At 44.3% G+C, this 15,425-nt stretch overlaps 1 protein-coding gene across 1 annotated transcript; it reads left to right on the top strand.

Moving 5' to 3' along the window:
- Window positions 1-1,545: 1,545 nt before the first annotated feature.
- coch (coagulation factor C homolog, cochlin (Limulus polyphemus)) lies at window positions 1,546-14,199 on the top strand. Its single transcript, XM_055156459.1, has 15 exons — window positions 1,546-1,765; window positions 2,634-2,675; window positions 2,780-2,821; window positions 7,409-7,571; window positions 7,787-7,920; window positions 8,216-8,284; window positions 9,352-9,408; window positions 9,619-9,766; window positions 9,839-9,942; window positions 11,205-11,431; window positions 11,662-11,776; window positions 12,347-12,490; window positions 12,969-13,125; window positions 13,237-13,334; window positions 13,466-14,199. The coding sequence occupies exons 2-15, from the start codon at window positions 2,642-2,644 to the stop codon at window positions 13,636-13,638; spliced, it is 1,665 nt and encodes a 554-aa protein (XP_055012434.1). The 5' UTR covers window positions 1,546-1,765; window positions 2,634-2,641; the 3' UTR covers window positions 13,639-14,199.
- Window positions 14,200-15,425: the final 1,226 nt, after the last annotated feature.

Consider the following 15,425-nt stretch of genomic DNA (forward strand, 5'->3'; position numbering starts at 1 on the left):
ACAGAGCATTTAAAAATTTATATTCTTTTTATTATTATTATATTTATTCTTATTTATATTCTTTTTTTTTTTTTTTTTTTTTTTTTTTTAGCTGAGCTGTTAACCCTGTTATAGTTGTTTCCACATCTACTCACCTGAAGATGTATTTGGAGAGGTTTGTGCATGTTTGAGCAATCTTGAATCACTTATATTGCATAATAATGGATTTATATAGTGCTTTTTTTGCACTCTGAAAGATGCTTCACGGTGCATTATTTATTCACTCCACACTCAGTGATGATCAACTTCTACTGTATCCATAGCTGCCCTGGGGCAGACTGAGAGAAATGAGGCTGCTAATCTGCACCATCAGCCCATCCCGCCACCACCAACACTCACATGACATTCATACTAGGCAATGTGTCTTGCCTATGGACACAACAACAGTAATTTTTCCAGTGGTCTCCCATCCAAGTACTGACCAGGCCCAGCCCTGCTTAGCCTGTGAGATCTGACAACATCAATCTGCACTTGTTTTCACTACCCCTGGTACACCCACTGATGTACGCACTTCATTCATCAATTTTATTTTCTTAAGCAGTGATACACGTAGGATTCAGCAGCATCACGTACTCATTTTGGTGCAAATAAAAAAATCAGCTGTTCTCTAGTGTGATATGCAGCTATCCATAGGAGGTGCTGACAGTGTGCGGTGCTTTGTTGTTATGATGTTTACAGCGATGTCAGCTCCCACTGAACACCACAGTTTTCTAAAGTGGAAGTCAACGGACTTGTTTCTTTTATAAGTCCAAATTATAACATAATGATCTATGGGTGTCAATAGTTATAATTATCGACACAAGCACAGTAGACTTGGTTTGGTTTAATGGTTTGTTTCCAGGGGTAGTAAGTAGTCTTGGTCCTGGTCCAGACCTGGTCTAGACCTGATCTTGATCCAGACCCTCAGGAGGTCTTGGACTGACAGATCTGGGTCCAATTGACGTGAGCTGGTCTCATCTTTCATCATGTTTAGACTCTGTCCAAATTCAGATCTGGTTCTGCCCTGGGATTGTAACTGGTTTCAATGTGTCCCCTGTGGGTCTGGGTCTGTCCTGATCTGCATTTGTCTCCTTTGGGTGCTCAGGGGCCTCAGGGTGATGCAGGTAAACACTATACTCTATGTGAAAATTTGAATGAGAGTTTGTGAAACCAGGAGTGTAAATGAAGAGCAGCACAGGTCTGCCTCACAGGAGGAAGAGGAGGAGAAGAGGAGAATGGAGAGGAGGTTGGTAAGGAGGAGGAGGAGCAGCCAAAATCCAGATGGTACATAGTTAAATACCACTGAACCAAATGCAACAAAAAGAACGAGTTCAACATGTACTAAACCTGGTCTAAACCTGGTCTAAACCAGGACTGTACCTGGTCTCCACTTTCCCCTCTCTCTCCTGTCCCGTGTGAGACCTGGCCCCAAAGCTCTTGGCCCCGCCCCCTGATGACTTCATGATGACATCACAGTATAAAGGTGCTGGGTGCAGTGATGCAAAAACAGACTTTGCTCCTGTTTGTCCCAAAGGAATCTAACTGGGAGTCAAACTATAGACCTCATCCTTAAAAACACAAAACCAGAGACCAGAGACTGGACTAGGGACAAAGACCAGACACCAGACCTAAGACACACCTAAGGACCAGACCAGAGACTAGAGTCTAGACCTCAGACCAAAGTCCAAACCTGAGACCAGAGTCCAACCCAAGTCTGAGACTTACACCTGGACCATACCCAAAGCAGGTATGTGGCATTTTGATATCATTGCTTATAGTAGTTTGGCGTCTCAGGCAGAAGGATGTGGTGAAGAAAGGACATCTGACACACAGATATCGATAGATGGGAGGGCATCTGACACACATGAATATAGATGGATGGGAGGGCATCTGACACACAAGGATATAGGAGGATGGGAGGGCATCTGACGGGTTTGCATAACAGCTCTGTTTGCTCTGGACCAGGCTGGAGTCCTTTGTAAAACCTTAATTGGATTAAGTCAGATTTTTTTGCAGATTATAATTTGTTTTGACAGTTCAAACTTTTGGATTTCATTTAAATTATGTGGAGCTCTGCTCATATAAATATAGAATAAACAGTATTGTACATTGTGCATTTTATATTTAGCAATGCAGTAAAACTAATTAAATTGGACTCAAAATCCAAATGACACAAACAAAACAGATTACAGATTTTTCATAACAAAAACAATTTTGATCACTAAAGCTTGACAAAAAATAAACATTTTCAAAAACAAAATAAAAATGTGAAATTATTGATGTACATAGTCTCTGCAGAAGACTAGTTAGTCCTGGCTTAGTCCTGGTTCAGTTTTATTTTAGTCCTGGTTTAGACCTGGTTTAGTTCTGGGTCTGGACTCTGCTTGTGTCAGAATGTGCAGAGAATGCCCTGAGTCACTGTGAAACTGAATCCTCTGTGACTGCACAAAGACCGGGTCTGAGGACACCGACAGGACTGTGACTAAACCAGGACTAAACCAGGATCCTGGCTCAGACCTGGTCCTAGGGCTGGTCTAACCCTCTGGAGGATGGAGTAGAGGCAGATGCTTTGACAGTTGAAAATTATTGACCTAAATTCCAATATTCCGTTTCAGAATCCAAAATGTTCCCCAGGAGTGTGCAGCTGCTGTTCACAAGTAAATCATTTTATTTCCATCATTACATACATGTCATTTGAATGGACTAAACCTCATCACAAACGTGTCTCTGAATGTTCCGTACTGTTTCTTTATGTCCACAGCGGTGATGGTGCTGTCCTCCGTCCTCTGCGCTCCCTCCAGTGGTCAGTCTTTACAAAACATTTATTCTTTAACTCTGCCTAACGTTCACGGTATACTGCCAAAAATACATACTTCCCTCGTGTCAATGGGCAAGACACTCTCCTCCTCTCCTCTCCTGTTTGTGTACACTGCAGCATGAATCTGTCAGCTCACCGTCGCAACTCTACAGTTTAACTTCAATAAACCGGCCTTCACTCCAACTCTGTCTGTCTCCCTCTTTCTCTCTTGTCTCTCTTCTTTCCTCCTCCTCCTCCCTCCTCTCCCTCTCCTTTCTCTCATCTTCCCTCTCTCCCTCTCCGAGCTCTTTCCTCTTATCATCCCCTCTGGCGACACACTCTCTCCCTGACCTGACCAGTAACCCTATCTGTATTCTGATGATTGACACTCCGCTCTTTCTCTTCCTCTCTTCCTCGCAATAGTGCATCTCTCTGTATTTCCGATTATTTCCGTCACTCTCTCTCCCCCCTCTCTCCATCTCCTCCTTTCTCTCCCTGTCTCCCTTTCCCCCTCTGTCTCTCTCTGTAAGTCTGTCCTCTACTCCCTTCCTCTCTCCCTCTTCTCTCCTCCTTCTTTCTCCTCCCCCTCTCCGTCTTCTACTCCCTCTCTCTCCCTCCTCTCTTCCCTGTACATTGCTGAACGTCCCTCCTCTCCCCCTCTCTCTCCCTATCTCCCCATCCCTCCCTCCCTCTCCTCTCCTCCCTCCCTCTACTCCTTCTCACCTTCCTCTCCTACCTTCCTCCCTCCTCTCTTCTCTGTCTCTCTCTCCCTCCACTCCCTCCTCTCTTCCCTCTCTTCCTTCTCCCTCCTCTCTTCCCTGTCTCTCCCTCCTCTCTCCCTGCCATCATCTCTCAATTTCCCTCCTCTCTTCTCTCTCTTTTCCTCCCCCCCTCTCTCCCTCCTCTCTTGTCTGTCTCTACCTCCTCTTTCCCACCTCTCCTCCCTCCTCTCTCCCTGCCTTCATCTCTCTCCCTCTTCTCTTCTCTGTCTCTCCCTCCTTCTACTCCCTCTTACTCTCCTCTCTTCCCTCTCTGTCCTCTCCCCATTCCCTCTCTCCCTCCTCTCTTCCCTGTCTCTTCCTCCTCTTGCCCTGCCTTCATCTCTCTCTCTCTCTCTCTCCTCCTCTCCCTCCCTCACCTCTTCTCTGTGTCTCTACCTCCTCTTTCCCACCTCTCCTCCCTCCTCTCTCCCTGCCTTCATCTCTCTCCCTCTTCTCTTCTCTGTCGTTCCCTCCTCTCCTCCCTCCTTCTCATCCCTCCCCCTCCTCTCTTTCCCTTCTCTCCTCCCGCTCTTTCCCTGCCTTCCTCTCTCTCCCTCCTCTTCTCCTTCCCTCTTCCCTCCTGTCTTCCCTGCACATTACTGTAAATCTCTTCACTTTTTCTCCCCTTCTCCTCTTTCCCTCCTCCTCTCCTCCCTCTCTTCTTATTCTGTCTGTATATTTCTGACAGTTGATCTCTGGACACGTGGTTTTCATTAAACTTCTTTTTCTGTACGAAGTGACAGAGAAACAGGAGTAAACCGAGTGTCAGACCCTTTCACAGAGGTTGTGTCTCTGGGCAAGACACTTCAGCATCACGGCAAACTCCACTCAGTGTAATCTTACTGGTGATGACAGGAAGGGCATCTGGGGCAAAAATCATCTGGGGCTTGGGTCAGAGCAAATCGGCTCAGGACAGTCCTCTCTTTCTCCTCTGTCCATCCTCTCCTCGCTCTTTCTCTCCTTAGACTCCAGCCTTCTCTCTTCTCCTCTATCACCCTCTTTCTCTCTCTTCCTTTTGTCCCCTCTTTCCTCTTTTTCTTCTTCTCTTCCCTAAACCCCTTCTCGTCTTTTTCTCCCTTTTGTCTCTTCTCATTTCTACTTCCCCTCCTCCTTCGCTTCTTTCTGCCTCTGGAGGAAACTGGATCATCTGGTGTTCTCTCCGGTCTTCTCTCCATCTCTCTCCTCCCCTCTCCTCTTATCCTCCCTCTCCCTTTCCTCCCCCTCTCCCTCTCTTTGCCATCCTCTCTCTCCTCTCCTCTTTTGCTCCCTCTTCTCTCTCTCTTTCTTCCTCTCCTTGTTTCCTCTCTCCTCCACTTCTCTCTTCTGCCACCCCCTCCCTCTCCTCTCCCTATCTACCTCTCCTCTCCCTCTTCTCTCTCTCTTCGTTTCCTCGCTTCTTTCCTTCTCTCTTCTGCCACCCCTCTCCTCTCCCTATCTCCCTCTCCCCTCCCTCTTCTCTCTCTTCTTCCTCTTCTTGTTTCCTCTCTCCTCTCCTTCTCTCTTCTACCAACCTCTCTCCCTCTCCTCTCCCTATCTACCTCTCCTTCCCCTCTTCTTTCTCTCTTCCTCTTTTCCTCTCTCCTCTCTCTTCTGCCCCATACCACCCCTCTCTCTTCTCTCCCTATCTGTCTCTCCTCTTCTTCCTCTTCTTTTTTTCTCTCTCCTCTCCTTCTCTCTTCTGCCACCCCTCTCCCTCCCTCTCCTCTCCCTATCTACCTCTCCTCCCCCTCCTCTCTCTCTCTTCTTCCTCTCCTCGTTTCTGCTCTCCTCTCCTTCTCTCTTCTGCCATCTCTCTCCCTATCTACCTCTCCTCTCCCTCTTCTCTCTCTTTTCTTCTTCTCCTCATTTCCTTTCTCTTCTCTCTTCTGCCCCACCCCCACCCCTCTCTCTCTATCTGTCTCTCCTCTTCTCTCTCTCCTCTTTTCCTCTCTCCTCTTTTCTTCTCTCTTTCACTGGACCCTGTCGTGTTTGTGTTGGCCTGAGATCAGAATCACGTCCGGACGCCTCTGAGCTCTTCACCGAGTTTCACACAAAAGGCCAAGAGTCCATGAATAACTCGTCACACATTCAGGGGTCTCACGTTTAAACCTGTTCAATGTTCTAATTATTTCCACAGACTTTTTAATATTGACTTAAGACATGAAATCCCCAGATCGTACAGCGCCCCTCACCTCCACCTGTGCTCCCACTCTCTGTTTAAACCATATTTTAAACAAAACTCCAAACTAAATGAGGCCGCTGTAGATCCGACACAGATCAGTTACAAACCACAAAGTTAAAGGGACAGTCCAGAATTTTGGACATAGGGCCTTATTTCCTAGTGAGCCAGAGTGTTGGAGACGTGTGGAGACACTTTTTGAAATATTCCATCCAGTCCTTGTATTTGCAGAGGTCACTGGTGCTAGACTAGTGCATGTCAATGGTCATAGTTCTCCTGCCACTAAAAACAGTCTTACCCACTCCACAAAACACCCAAAACAAATCTATTATTACAACAGACTGTTGATGTGAATGTCTGTGTTGATAGAATAATGTTTGAAATAAAACTAACCTTGTATTGCATGAATCGACGCATTTCGAGGGACTATTTTCTCATATATCAGTCCGCCGCTGCCAAGCTTTAATCAGGAAGTACAACTTGCTGCTGCTGCTCAGACAGAAATCCTTCAAATGCAATTTTGGTTTTACTTCTAAAATGATTCTATCAACACAGACATTCACAGGGACAGTCTGGTGTAATAATAGATTTGCTTCAGGTGTTTTGTGGAGTGGGTAAGACTGTTTTTAGTGGTAGGAGAACTATGGCCATTGACATGCACTAGCCTAGCACCAGTGACCTCTGCAAATACAAGGACTGGATGCTATAATTCAAAAAGTGTCTCCACACATCTTCAACACTCGGGCTCACTAGGAAATGAGGTCCTATGTCCAAAATTCCGAACTGTCCCTTTAAAGTCTCTGTACCTTATTTTTACCGTCTTAAAAACGTGAAAAACTGAAGTAGCCAAACAGAACTAGTAACTACCAAAGTTACTCCTCAATTACCTTTTGCAATTAAAGCATCCTAATTATTCACCACGACGAGTTTATAAGAGCTTTTTACAACTTTCAGAGACCAGGTTTGTCCTCATAATAAAGCTCATAATAACTAGCATGCTAACACACTCTTCCTGATTCTCGAACAATAAAAGTTTTATAATTATATGCAGACACAGTGGATTTGTTTTGACTTCAAGAGTATTATTCATGTCAGATGTTTGTGTGTAATTATTTAAAGGTGAACTGTGGAACTTTCTGGAGGTGCTGTATGATTCAGTAGAGATAAAAAGTTAAAACTATACTTTGGCACATTCTCCATGGACACAGAATTGTTTCATGCCAATGTGTGGAATATTATAGGCAAAGGAATAGCACTTCCATGGAAGCAGATCAAATAAGAGGCAGGTTTGTGGAGATGCAAGTCTGCTCACAGTAAGAAAGCAGGTTTTTCTGTTTTTCAGTGCAGTCACCTCCAGTAGTATCTCTGATTAGATTAAAGATGCACTATGTGACTTTTCTGGTTGAGGTACCACCACATGCTTGTCTCCATGGAGATATTATTGCTATGCCTGAAATGTTCCACAACATGGCATTAAAAGGCTGATTTTTGATTAATAAAAACTAATAGAATAAATGCAAATAAATGCTGCTCTGTGAAACATTCCAAGAAAAACAATAACATTTCCATGGAGACACAAAAGTTACATAGTGCAGGTTTAATATCTTGAGTATCGGAGCAGTCTCTACTTTACAATAAATAGTATTTTTAAATATTTTTCATACTTCCTGTCAGGAGCCCAGCCTGTGGGGTGTCAGACACGAGGTGCAGATCTGTCCCTGGACCAGGACCAGGACCGGACCGTCCTCTGTCCCTCAGACTGTCCCCACAGAGTCTCTGTGTTTGGGACCAAAGTGTACGCCGCTGTGTCCTCTGTGTGTGGAGCAGCTCTACACAGGTACTGAACCAGGACTAAAGCTGGACTAAGCCAGGACTGAACCAGGGCTGCACCAAGACTAAAACAGAACTAAAACTGTACCAAACCAGGACTAAACCAGGACGAAACCAGGTCTAAACCGGGACTGAACCGGGATTAAAACAGGACTGAACGGCTGAATTAGTGGTCTTATTTGCATACATTTATTGTATTATTACTATGTTTTCTTGTTTCAGTGGTGTGCTGGGCATGTCTGGGGGTCCCGTGGTCGTGAAGAAGCTGCCTGGGCGTCTGAACTACATGAAATCTTATTCAAACGGAGTCCAGTCCCAACACCTGCCCCGCTGGACCTCCTCCTTCAGCCTCGACTGTACGTTTGCTCTTAGTTTTGGTTTAGATTTGGTGTAGTCCTGCTTTAGACCTGGTTTAGTCCTGGTTTAGCCCTGACGTCATCCTGGTTTAGCACTGGTTTAGTCCTAGCTGAGACATGGTTTAGACCTCGTTTAGACCTGGTGTAGTCTTGGTTTAGACTTGGTGTAGTTCTGGTGTAGTCCTGATTTAGCACTGGTTTAGTCCTGGCTGAGACATGGTTTAGTCCTGGTTTAGACCTGGTTTAGTCCTGGTTTAGTCCTGATTTAGTTTCATGTTTTTCTCATGTTGTTCAGATGCGGAGCAGGAGCCCCTGGAGCTCAGCAGTCAGACCAGCACCACGGCTCTCCCTGCAGAGGAACCAGGTCTGGGCTCTCACCACATTCACACACTCACAGAATAAACCATAGACTGTATAAAGAGGTGGACGCAGAGAGTGCGGCGTCACTCAAATGAAGCTAAATGATGATGTTAGCGGTTACAGGGGTGAATTATAAGACAAACTCTACATAATGAATAGTTTTTTACATGGACAAAAAAGCAGAAAAAAAAACACCAGAGTCATGTAGAGCAGGTTAATACAGATATTTTAAGACCAAAATGACGAGGCTCACTGCAGCAGTTACAGAAAGAAGGGTGATCATTTTTAAATGTAATGTCAGTTGGAGCCAGAGACTGAGCCGGAACCCCACACAGTCTATGTCTGAAACACAGCAATTCAAATCAAAACAGAAAGATCTTTTAATCAGGAAGGTATAATTTGCCGAAAAAGATATAAACAGATTAAAAATGTTATGCTCAATTTTAATCAGGAAGGAAATATTTACTTGAAACCCACACAAACAGTTGAATAACGCTATACACAATTCAGGGTTTGTCTCCATGTCATATTTGTAAAGATGTTGCATAACTTTTTGTTATTTAAAATAATATTGACGGTTGCAACGCTGTAATAATAATGCCTGAAATTCACATTAACTGCTTGTTGTTCCCTCATTTACTGAAAAAGAGATTTTCCTCAAACATGCTTCACAAAGCCTCTTGTGTCCTGGCTCTGTTTGGAGAATTTGCACAGAGGATGAAACCGTGGAAAAAACATCTCCAAATAGTTTGTGTTCAGGTCCAAATGTGTCTGACAACATCATCCATCTGAGTCCTGGTCCAGAAACAGCAGGAGCAGAGACACGTTGCGAGGTGTCCATTTTGTTCCCAGGGCTAGTGAGATCATAGATGTGAGGAGGAGTTTTGTTTGAGTGTTCAGATTAGTCAAATTTGGTTATTTTTAAAGACAAAAATTAGTAGATGTATTTTACCTTGTTCAGATTTGGCTCAGACCAGTTTAAAAACATTGATTCTACACTCTGCAGGAGACAGTTTTAACAGTGGTGCCTTCACTGACCTTGTGTTTGTGTTGGATTTTTCTGTTTTAAAGTGAAAAAGCCCCTGAAGAAAATTACAGTGAAGAAGGTGCTCAACAGAGGAAACAAAGGTGGGTCTAAACCAGCGCTAACCCAGGACTAGATCAGGACTGAACCAGGACTGAACCTGGATTAAACCAAGACTAAACCAAGGACTAAACCAAGGACTAAACCAAGCACTAAGTCAGAACTAAACCAAGACTAACCCTGGTTTAACTCTGGTCTAACCCTGGATTAAATCCATTCTAAACCTGGTCTAACTCCTGTCCTGTCTCTCTCAGACTGTCAGCTGGACGTGATGGTGGTACTAGACGGCTCGGAGAACATTGGGCGTCGCAGGTTTAATCTCCAGAAGAACTTCGTGGTTCGTTTGGCTTCTTTCCTCAAAGTGGGACCGATTGGACCTCACGTGGGTCTGGTCCAGGCCAGGTCCGGACTCATGGTTTTGGTTCTTTGGATCTGGTAACTCTGTGTGGTTCTGATGGTCTGATGTTTCCTCAGCGGAGCTCCAAAGACTGAGTTCCTCCTGAACAACTTCACGCAGCCCAAAGACCTGCTCTACGCCATCAAGGAAGTATCCTACAGCGGAGGAGAAACCAACACAGGTCAGTCTGGACCTACAGAGTCTAGTCCCACAGAGTCTAGTCCTACAGAGTCTTGTCTTACAGAGTCTAGTCCCACAGAGTCTAGTACCACAGAGTCTAGTCCTACAGAGTCTAGTCCTACAGAGTCTAGACCTATAGAGTCTAGACCTACAGAGTCAAGTCCCACAGAGTCTAGTCCCACAGAGTCTAGTCCTACAGAGTCTAGACCTATAGAGTCTAGTCCCACAGAGTCTAGTCCTACAGAGTCTAGTCCTACAGAGTCTAGTCCTACAGAGTCTAGACCTACAGAGTCTAGTCCCACAGAGTCTAGTCCTACAGAGTCTAGACCTATAGAGTCTAGTCCCACAGAGTCTAGTCCTACAGAGTCTAGACCTACAGAGTCTAGACCTACAGAGTCTAGACCTACAGAGTCTAGTCCTACAGAGTCTAGACCTATAGAGTCTAGACCTATAGAGTCTAGTCCCACAAAGTCTAGTCCTACAGAGTCTAGTCCCACAGAGTAGACTAGTCTAGTCTACAGAGTCTAGTCAGAGTCTAGACCTACAGAGTCTAGTCCTACAGAGTCTAGTCCCACAGAGTCTAGTCCTAGAGTCTAGTCCTACAGAGTCTAGACCTATAGAGTCTAGTCCCACAGAGTCTAGTCTAGAGTCTAGTCTACAGAGTCTAGTCCTAGTCTAGACTAAGAGTCTAGACAGAGTCTAGTCCTACAGAGTCTAGTCCTACAGAGTCTAGACCTACAGAGTCTAGACCTACAGAGTCTAGTCCTACAGAGTCTAGACCTATAGAGTCTAGACCTATAGAGTCTAGTCCCACAAAGTCTAGTCCTACAGAGTCTAGTCCCACAGAGTCTAGACCTACAGAGTCTAGTCCTACAGAGTCTAGTCCCACAGAGTCTAGACCTACAGAGTCTAGTCCTACAGAGTCTAGACCTACAGAGGAGGGGACACAAACACCGGAGAGTCTACACCACTTTTAGATTAGTCATGGTTTAATCCTCCTTCAGTCCTGGTCAAGAGCTGCTTTAGTTAAGTCCTTGTTATAACATGTTATATAATACAATAGACTCATTCATGTCTCATTCAGTCTTTGCAATTGCACCACTGGGTCTTCTAACCACCACTAACACTCACACACCACATTCAGAGGTGAAACTTGCCTGGTTCAGTCCTGGTTTATCCTGGTTCAGTTCAGATCTAGTCCTGGTTTAATCCTGGTTTAGACCTGTTTCTCTCTGGTTCAGTCCTGTTTGTCTCTGGTTGCAGGTAAGGCGATCCTCCACGCTGCAGAGTCCCTGTTCTCTCAGGAGCGTGGGGGGAGGAGGGGGCATCCTAAGGTGCTCTTGGTGCTGGTGGATGGGTGGCCCTCAGATGATCTGGACCAGGCCTCGGTTATGGCCCGAGAGTCCGGGATCAACGTGTTCCTAGTCTCTGTGGCCAAACCCTCTGCCGATGAGCTGCCCATGGTCCCAGACAAGGACTTCACAAAGAAGGTATTGCACCAGGACTAAACCAAGACCTAAACTAGGCCTGAACAAGGACTGCACCAGAACTGGACTAAGACAAGACCAGAACCAAAACAAGATCAGGACTGAACCAGGACTGATCCAGGACTGAATCAGGTCTCCATGTGATGTTTAAATCTTTATTGATCTGATTTTGAGTTCACGTGATGATGTAATCCTAGAAACATTTGCATAACCTCCTTGTTTTTGTTTTCCAGGCGGTGTGTAAAGACAACGGTCACTTCTCATTCTCCATCCCGAGCTGGTTCAGCGCCAACAAGCACGTCAAAACTTTGACCCAGAGACTCTGCTCAATGGACAACCTCCTCTGCAGTAAGCCCCGCCCACACCTCACCTGTCCCCTCAGATGTGCAGTAAGCCCCACCCACACCTCACCTGTCCCCTCAGCTGTGCACTAAGCCCCACCCACATCTCACCTGTCCCTTCACCTGTACAGTAAGCCCTGCCCACACCTCACCTGTCCCCTCAGATGTGCACTAAGCCCCGCACACATCTCACCTGTCCCTTCACCTGTACAGTAAGTCCTGCCCACATCTCACCTGTCCCTTCACCTGTACAGTAAGCCCCGCCCACATCTCACCTGACCCTCACCTGTGCAGTAAGCCCCGGTCATTTCCTGCTGTTTACATACTGTATATTTGTATAGTTTTGTCTCCAACTAAAGCGTGTTATATCTCAGTAAATCTGGGCTTCCTGATAACTCTCTCCTCTTTCTCCCTCCTCTCCTGGTGTATGCATGTGTATCTCTGTGGTATATTTTTATGCAGTTAAAACGTGGTCTAATTCCATAAACCTGGGCTTCCTGATCAGAGGCTCTTCCTCTCTCCTCTTATGTCTCCTCCTCTCCTCTTCTCCTTACTGTACACATATTTTTGTGTTCAGGTAAAACGTGTTATAATTCAATAAACCTGGGCTTTCTGATTGACGGCTCGTCCAGTGTGGGAGACTCAAACTTCCAGATAGTTCTGGACTTTTTGGCGGAAATCGCTCAGCACTTTGACATCTCCGACGTGGCCGCTCGAGTTGGTAAGAGACATTTACAGCCGAGGTTTGAAAAAGCTTAAAGGAAGTTCACAAAACAGTTAAAGCTTTACAGAACTTAATTTTTAAAATAATATTAATTCATTAATTATAATGATAATACATCAGACTTACATAGCGCTTTTTTGGACACTCAAAGATGCTTTACAAACAAGTAAGAAGCGACACTGTAGAAAACAGGGGAATCATGGGGGAACGCCAGATTGAACAGGTGAGTTTTTAGTAGTGATTCAAGGTGCTGCAGTGAGTCTGAGTTCCAGATGGATTGTGGAAGAGAAGCAAAACATGTTAAAGCTTTGACAGAAGAGGTGAATATGTGCAGTCTCCTCCTGACCCCAGAGACAGACAAGTCAAAACCACTGCACCTGACCTGTGAGCTCTAGACACCATACAGAGATTGACCTGTGACGTCTGACCTTTACAGGCGTCATACAGTGTTTGACCTCTGACCTCTGACCCTTAGGTGCTGTACAGTTCACGTACGACCAGCGTCTGGAGTTCGGGCTGCAAGAATACTCTAACAAACAGGAGGTTCTGGGTGCCCTCAGAAGCATCTACTACATGAGTGGAGGCACGGCCACTGGATCGGCAATAGAGTTCGCCACACACCACCTGTTCAGGTACTGCCACAGACCGGGGCTAGTGCTGGATTAGACCTGGTTTAAACCCTAGTTTAAACCCTAGTTTAAACCCTAGTTTAGACCCTGGTTTAGATCCTGGTCTGGTCTCAGCAGGAGGAGCTCTCGGGGGCGGGACTTCCTGGTGGTGATCACTGATGGACAGTCGTACGATGATGTCAGAGCTCCGGCGATCGCTGCACACAAACAAGGTTTGTCCCAAAGATGTTTAAATACTTTAACCTTAGACTCTGTAAAGAACATTTACAGTCTATGACTTTAACAGGAGTAATTTATACACACGTCACCTGTCTCTTCTCTCCTCATGCTTTGGACCAATCAGGTGTGACAATGTTGGCGGTAGGTGTGGCCTGGGCTCCTGTGGAGGATCTTAGGGACATGGCATCAGAGCCCAAAGATTCTCACACGTTTTTCTCTCGTGAGTTCAGCGGTTTGCACGAGTTTATCCCGAACATCGTCAAAGCCATCTGCCGACAGTTCAATGAAAACAACTGAGGAGCAGCACTTTCATTTACAACAAGAATTAACAGATCAAATAAAAATCTACAGCACAGCCCCATTTTATGATAAAACAGAAGGATGATAAAGGGTCAGAGGTTATTACAGCACAACTTGACTGCACATTTTATTAAAACTCCTCTGTCAGATGAGACATCTCTCATTCTTCCAGGAGTGTTTCAATAAAGAAACCAAGATGTTTGGGCTCCCATCCAGAAGCTGATGTAAAATGACTTCTGGATGGCAGCCGAAAAGTCTTGATTACAAAAACCTTAAAACATTAGTCATTATATTCAGATAAAAAAACAAAAATATACTTTGTGCTATAGATAAGATAAGATATATTTAATGGTCCTTCTACATTACACCAAAGCAACTTTTCATTCAAACATGTTTCAGTAATCCTGCACATTTAGTCTGTCTCCCTCTGTACAGCTCACAACACTCTATTACACCTGGTGATGTCATCAGGAGGTTATCCAGAAGTGCTCCTCTGGATTTTTAAAGTCCATACACTTTCATCACATGCTCAAATGACCTGTACTGCACATAACCACCTTCAACACCAGCAGCTATTGTTTGTTAGTCCTGGTTTAGTCTCGACTTAGTCCTGGTTTAGTCTCGACTTAGTCCTGGTTTAGTCTTGACTTAGTCCTCGATTAGTCCTGTTATGATCCTTGTTTTAGTCCTTTTTTTTAGTAATGAATTAGTTGATGTTCAGTCCTAGTTTAACTCTGGTTTAGTCCTGTCATGATCTTTGCTTTAATCCTGGCTCTGTTCAGGTGTAGTCCAGGTTTAGTTCAGGTTTAGTTCTGGTTTAGTCTTGGATTAGTCCTCTGGGTTTTTAAAGTCCAGTCACCTTCTCCACTCTCTACTCAAATCACTTCCCGCACATATAACCTCCTTGAACACCAGCAGCTAATGTTTGTAGCCTGATTCAAACTGCCTGTCCACAGTGGTACTTTTTGTATCATAAAAAATCGGCTGCATTTCTTTTACATTTTTTTGTTTAACAGAGTCATACATTGTTTTTTTAGTTTTAGCATCAACAAATCTCAAATCTCATATCTGTCTCTTTATGTAAATATCTGCTCAAATGCCAGAATTATTGTGTATTATGTTTAAAATAATCAGCTTTAAAAATCTCTCTTGTTCAAATGTCTGAGATCTCAAAATTTTATGCAGACACATTTTATTTGATTTACTTAAAGGTGCATTGTGTAACTTTTCTGGTGGAAGGTCTGTCAAATGCTTTTGGAGATGTTATTGTTTTGTCTGGAATGTTTCACAGTGTGGTATTAAACCTTTTTTATCATCATGGAGATTGAAACAGACCAAGTTACAGGTCAGATCTGTGAAGAGATGACCCTGCTCAGTCAGAATGTCTGTTTTTCTAGGTATTTTTGAGCTATAAAACCACCTGTAACTGAATAAATGTAAGGTAGAGCTGTTTAATGTCACACTGGGGAACATTCCAGGCAGAGCGATGACATCTCCAAAGAAACAATCAAGTGATGGACCCTCCACCAGAAAAGTGACGCAATGCACATTTAACTTTTTTATTACACTTTTTTTTCTTTTTTTTTTTGAGAATAAAGTTTTATTTTTCTGGTATTTAATTCTGAATGTCATTTCCGCCACAACGCTGGGCTCTAAAGGTCTTTTGAACAAACAATATTCACATTTTGTCTATTTTTTCTTGGGAATATTTTTCTTTTTTTCTGATTTTGGGGTTAAATCTGGTGTAATTTTGTATTTATTATTAATCCAAATAAAGACGTTTG

This window comes from Boleophthalmus pectinirostris, unplaced genomic scaffold (genome assembly GCF_026225935.1).
Source record: "Boleophthalmus pectinirostris isolate CB_2022bp ecotype Guang Dong unplaced genomic scaffold, ASM2622593v1 HiC_scaffold_10, whole genome shotgun sequence".
NCBI lineage: Eukaryota > Metazoa > Chordata > Actinopteri > Gobiiformes > Gobiidae > Boleophthalmus > Boleophthalmus pectinirostris.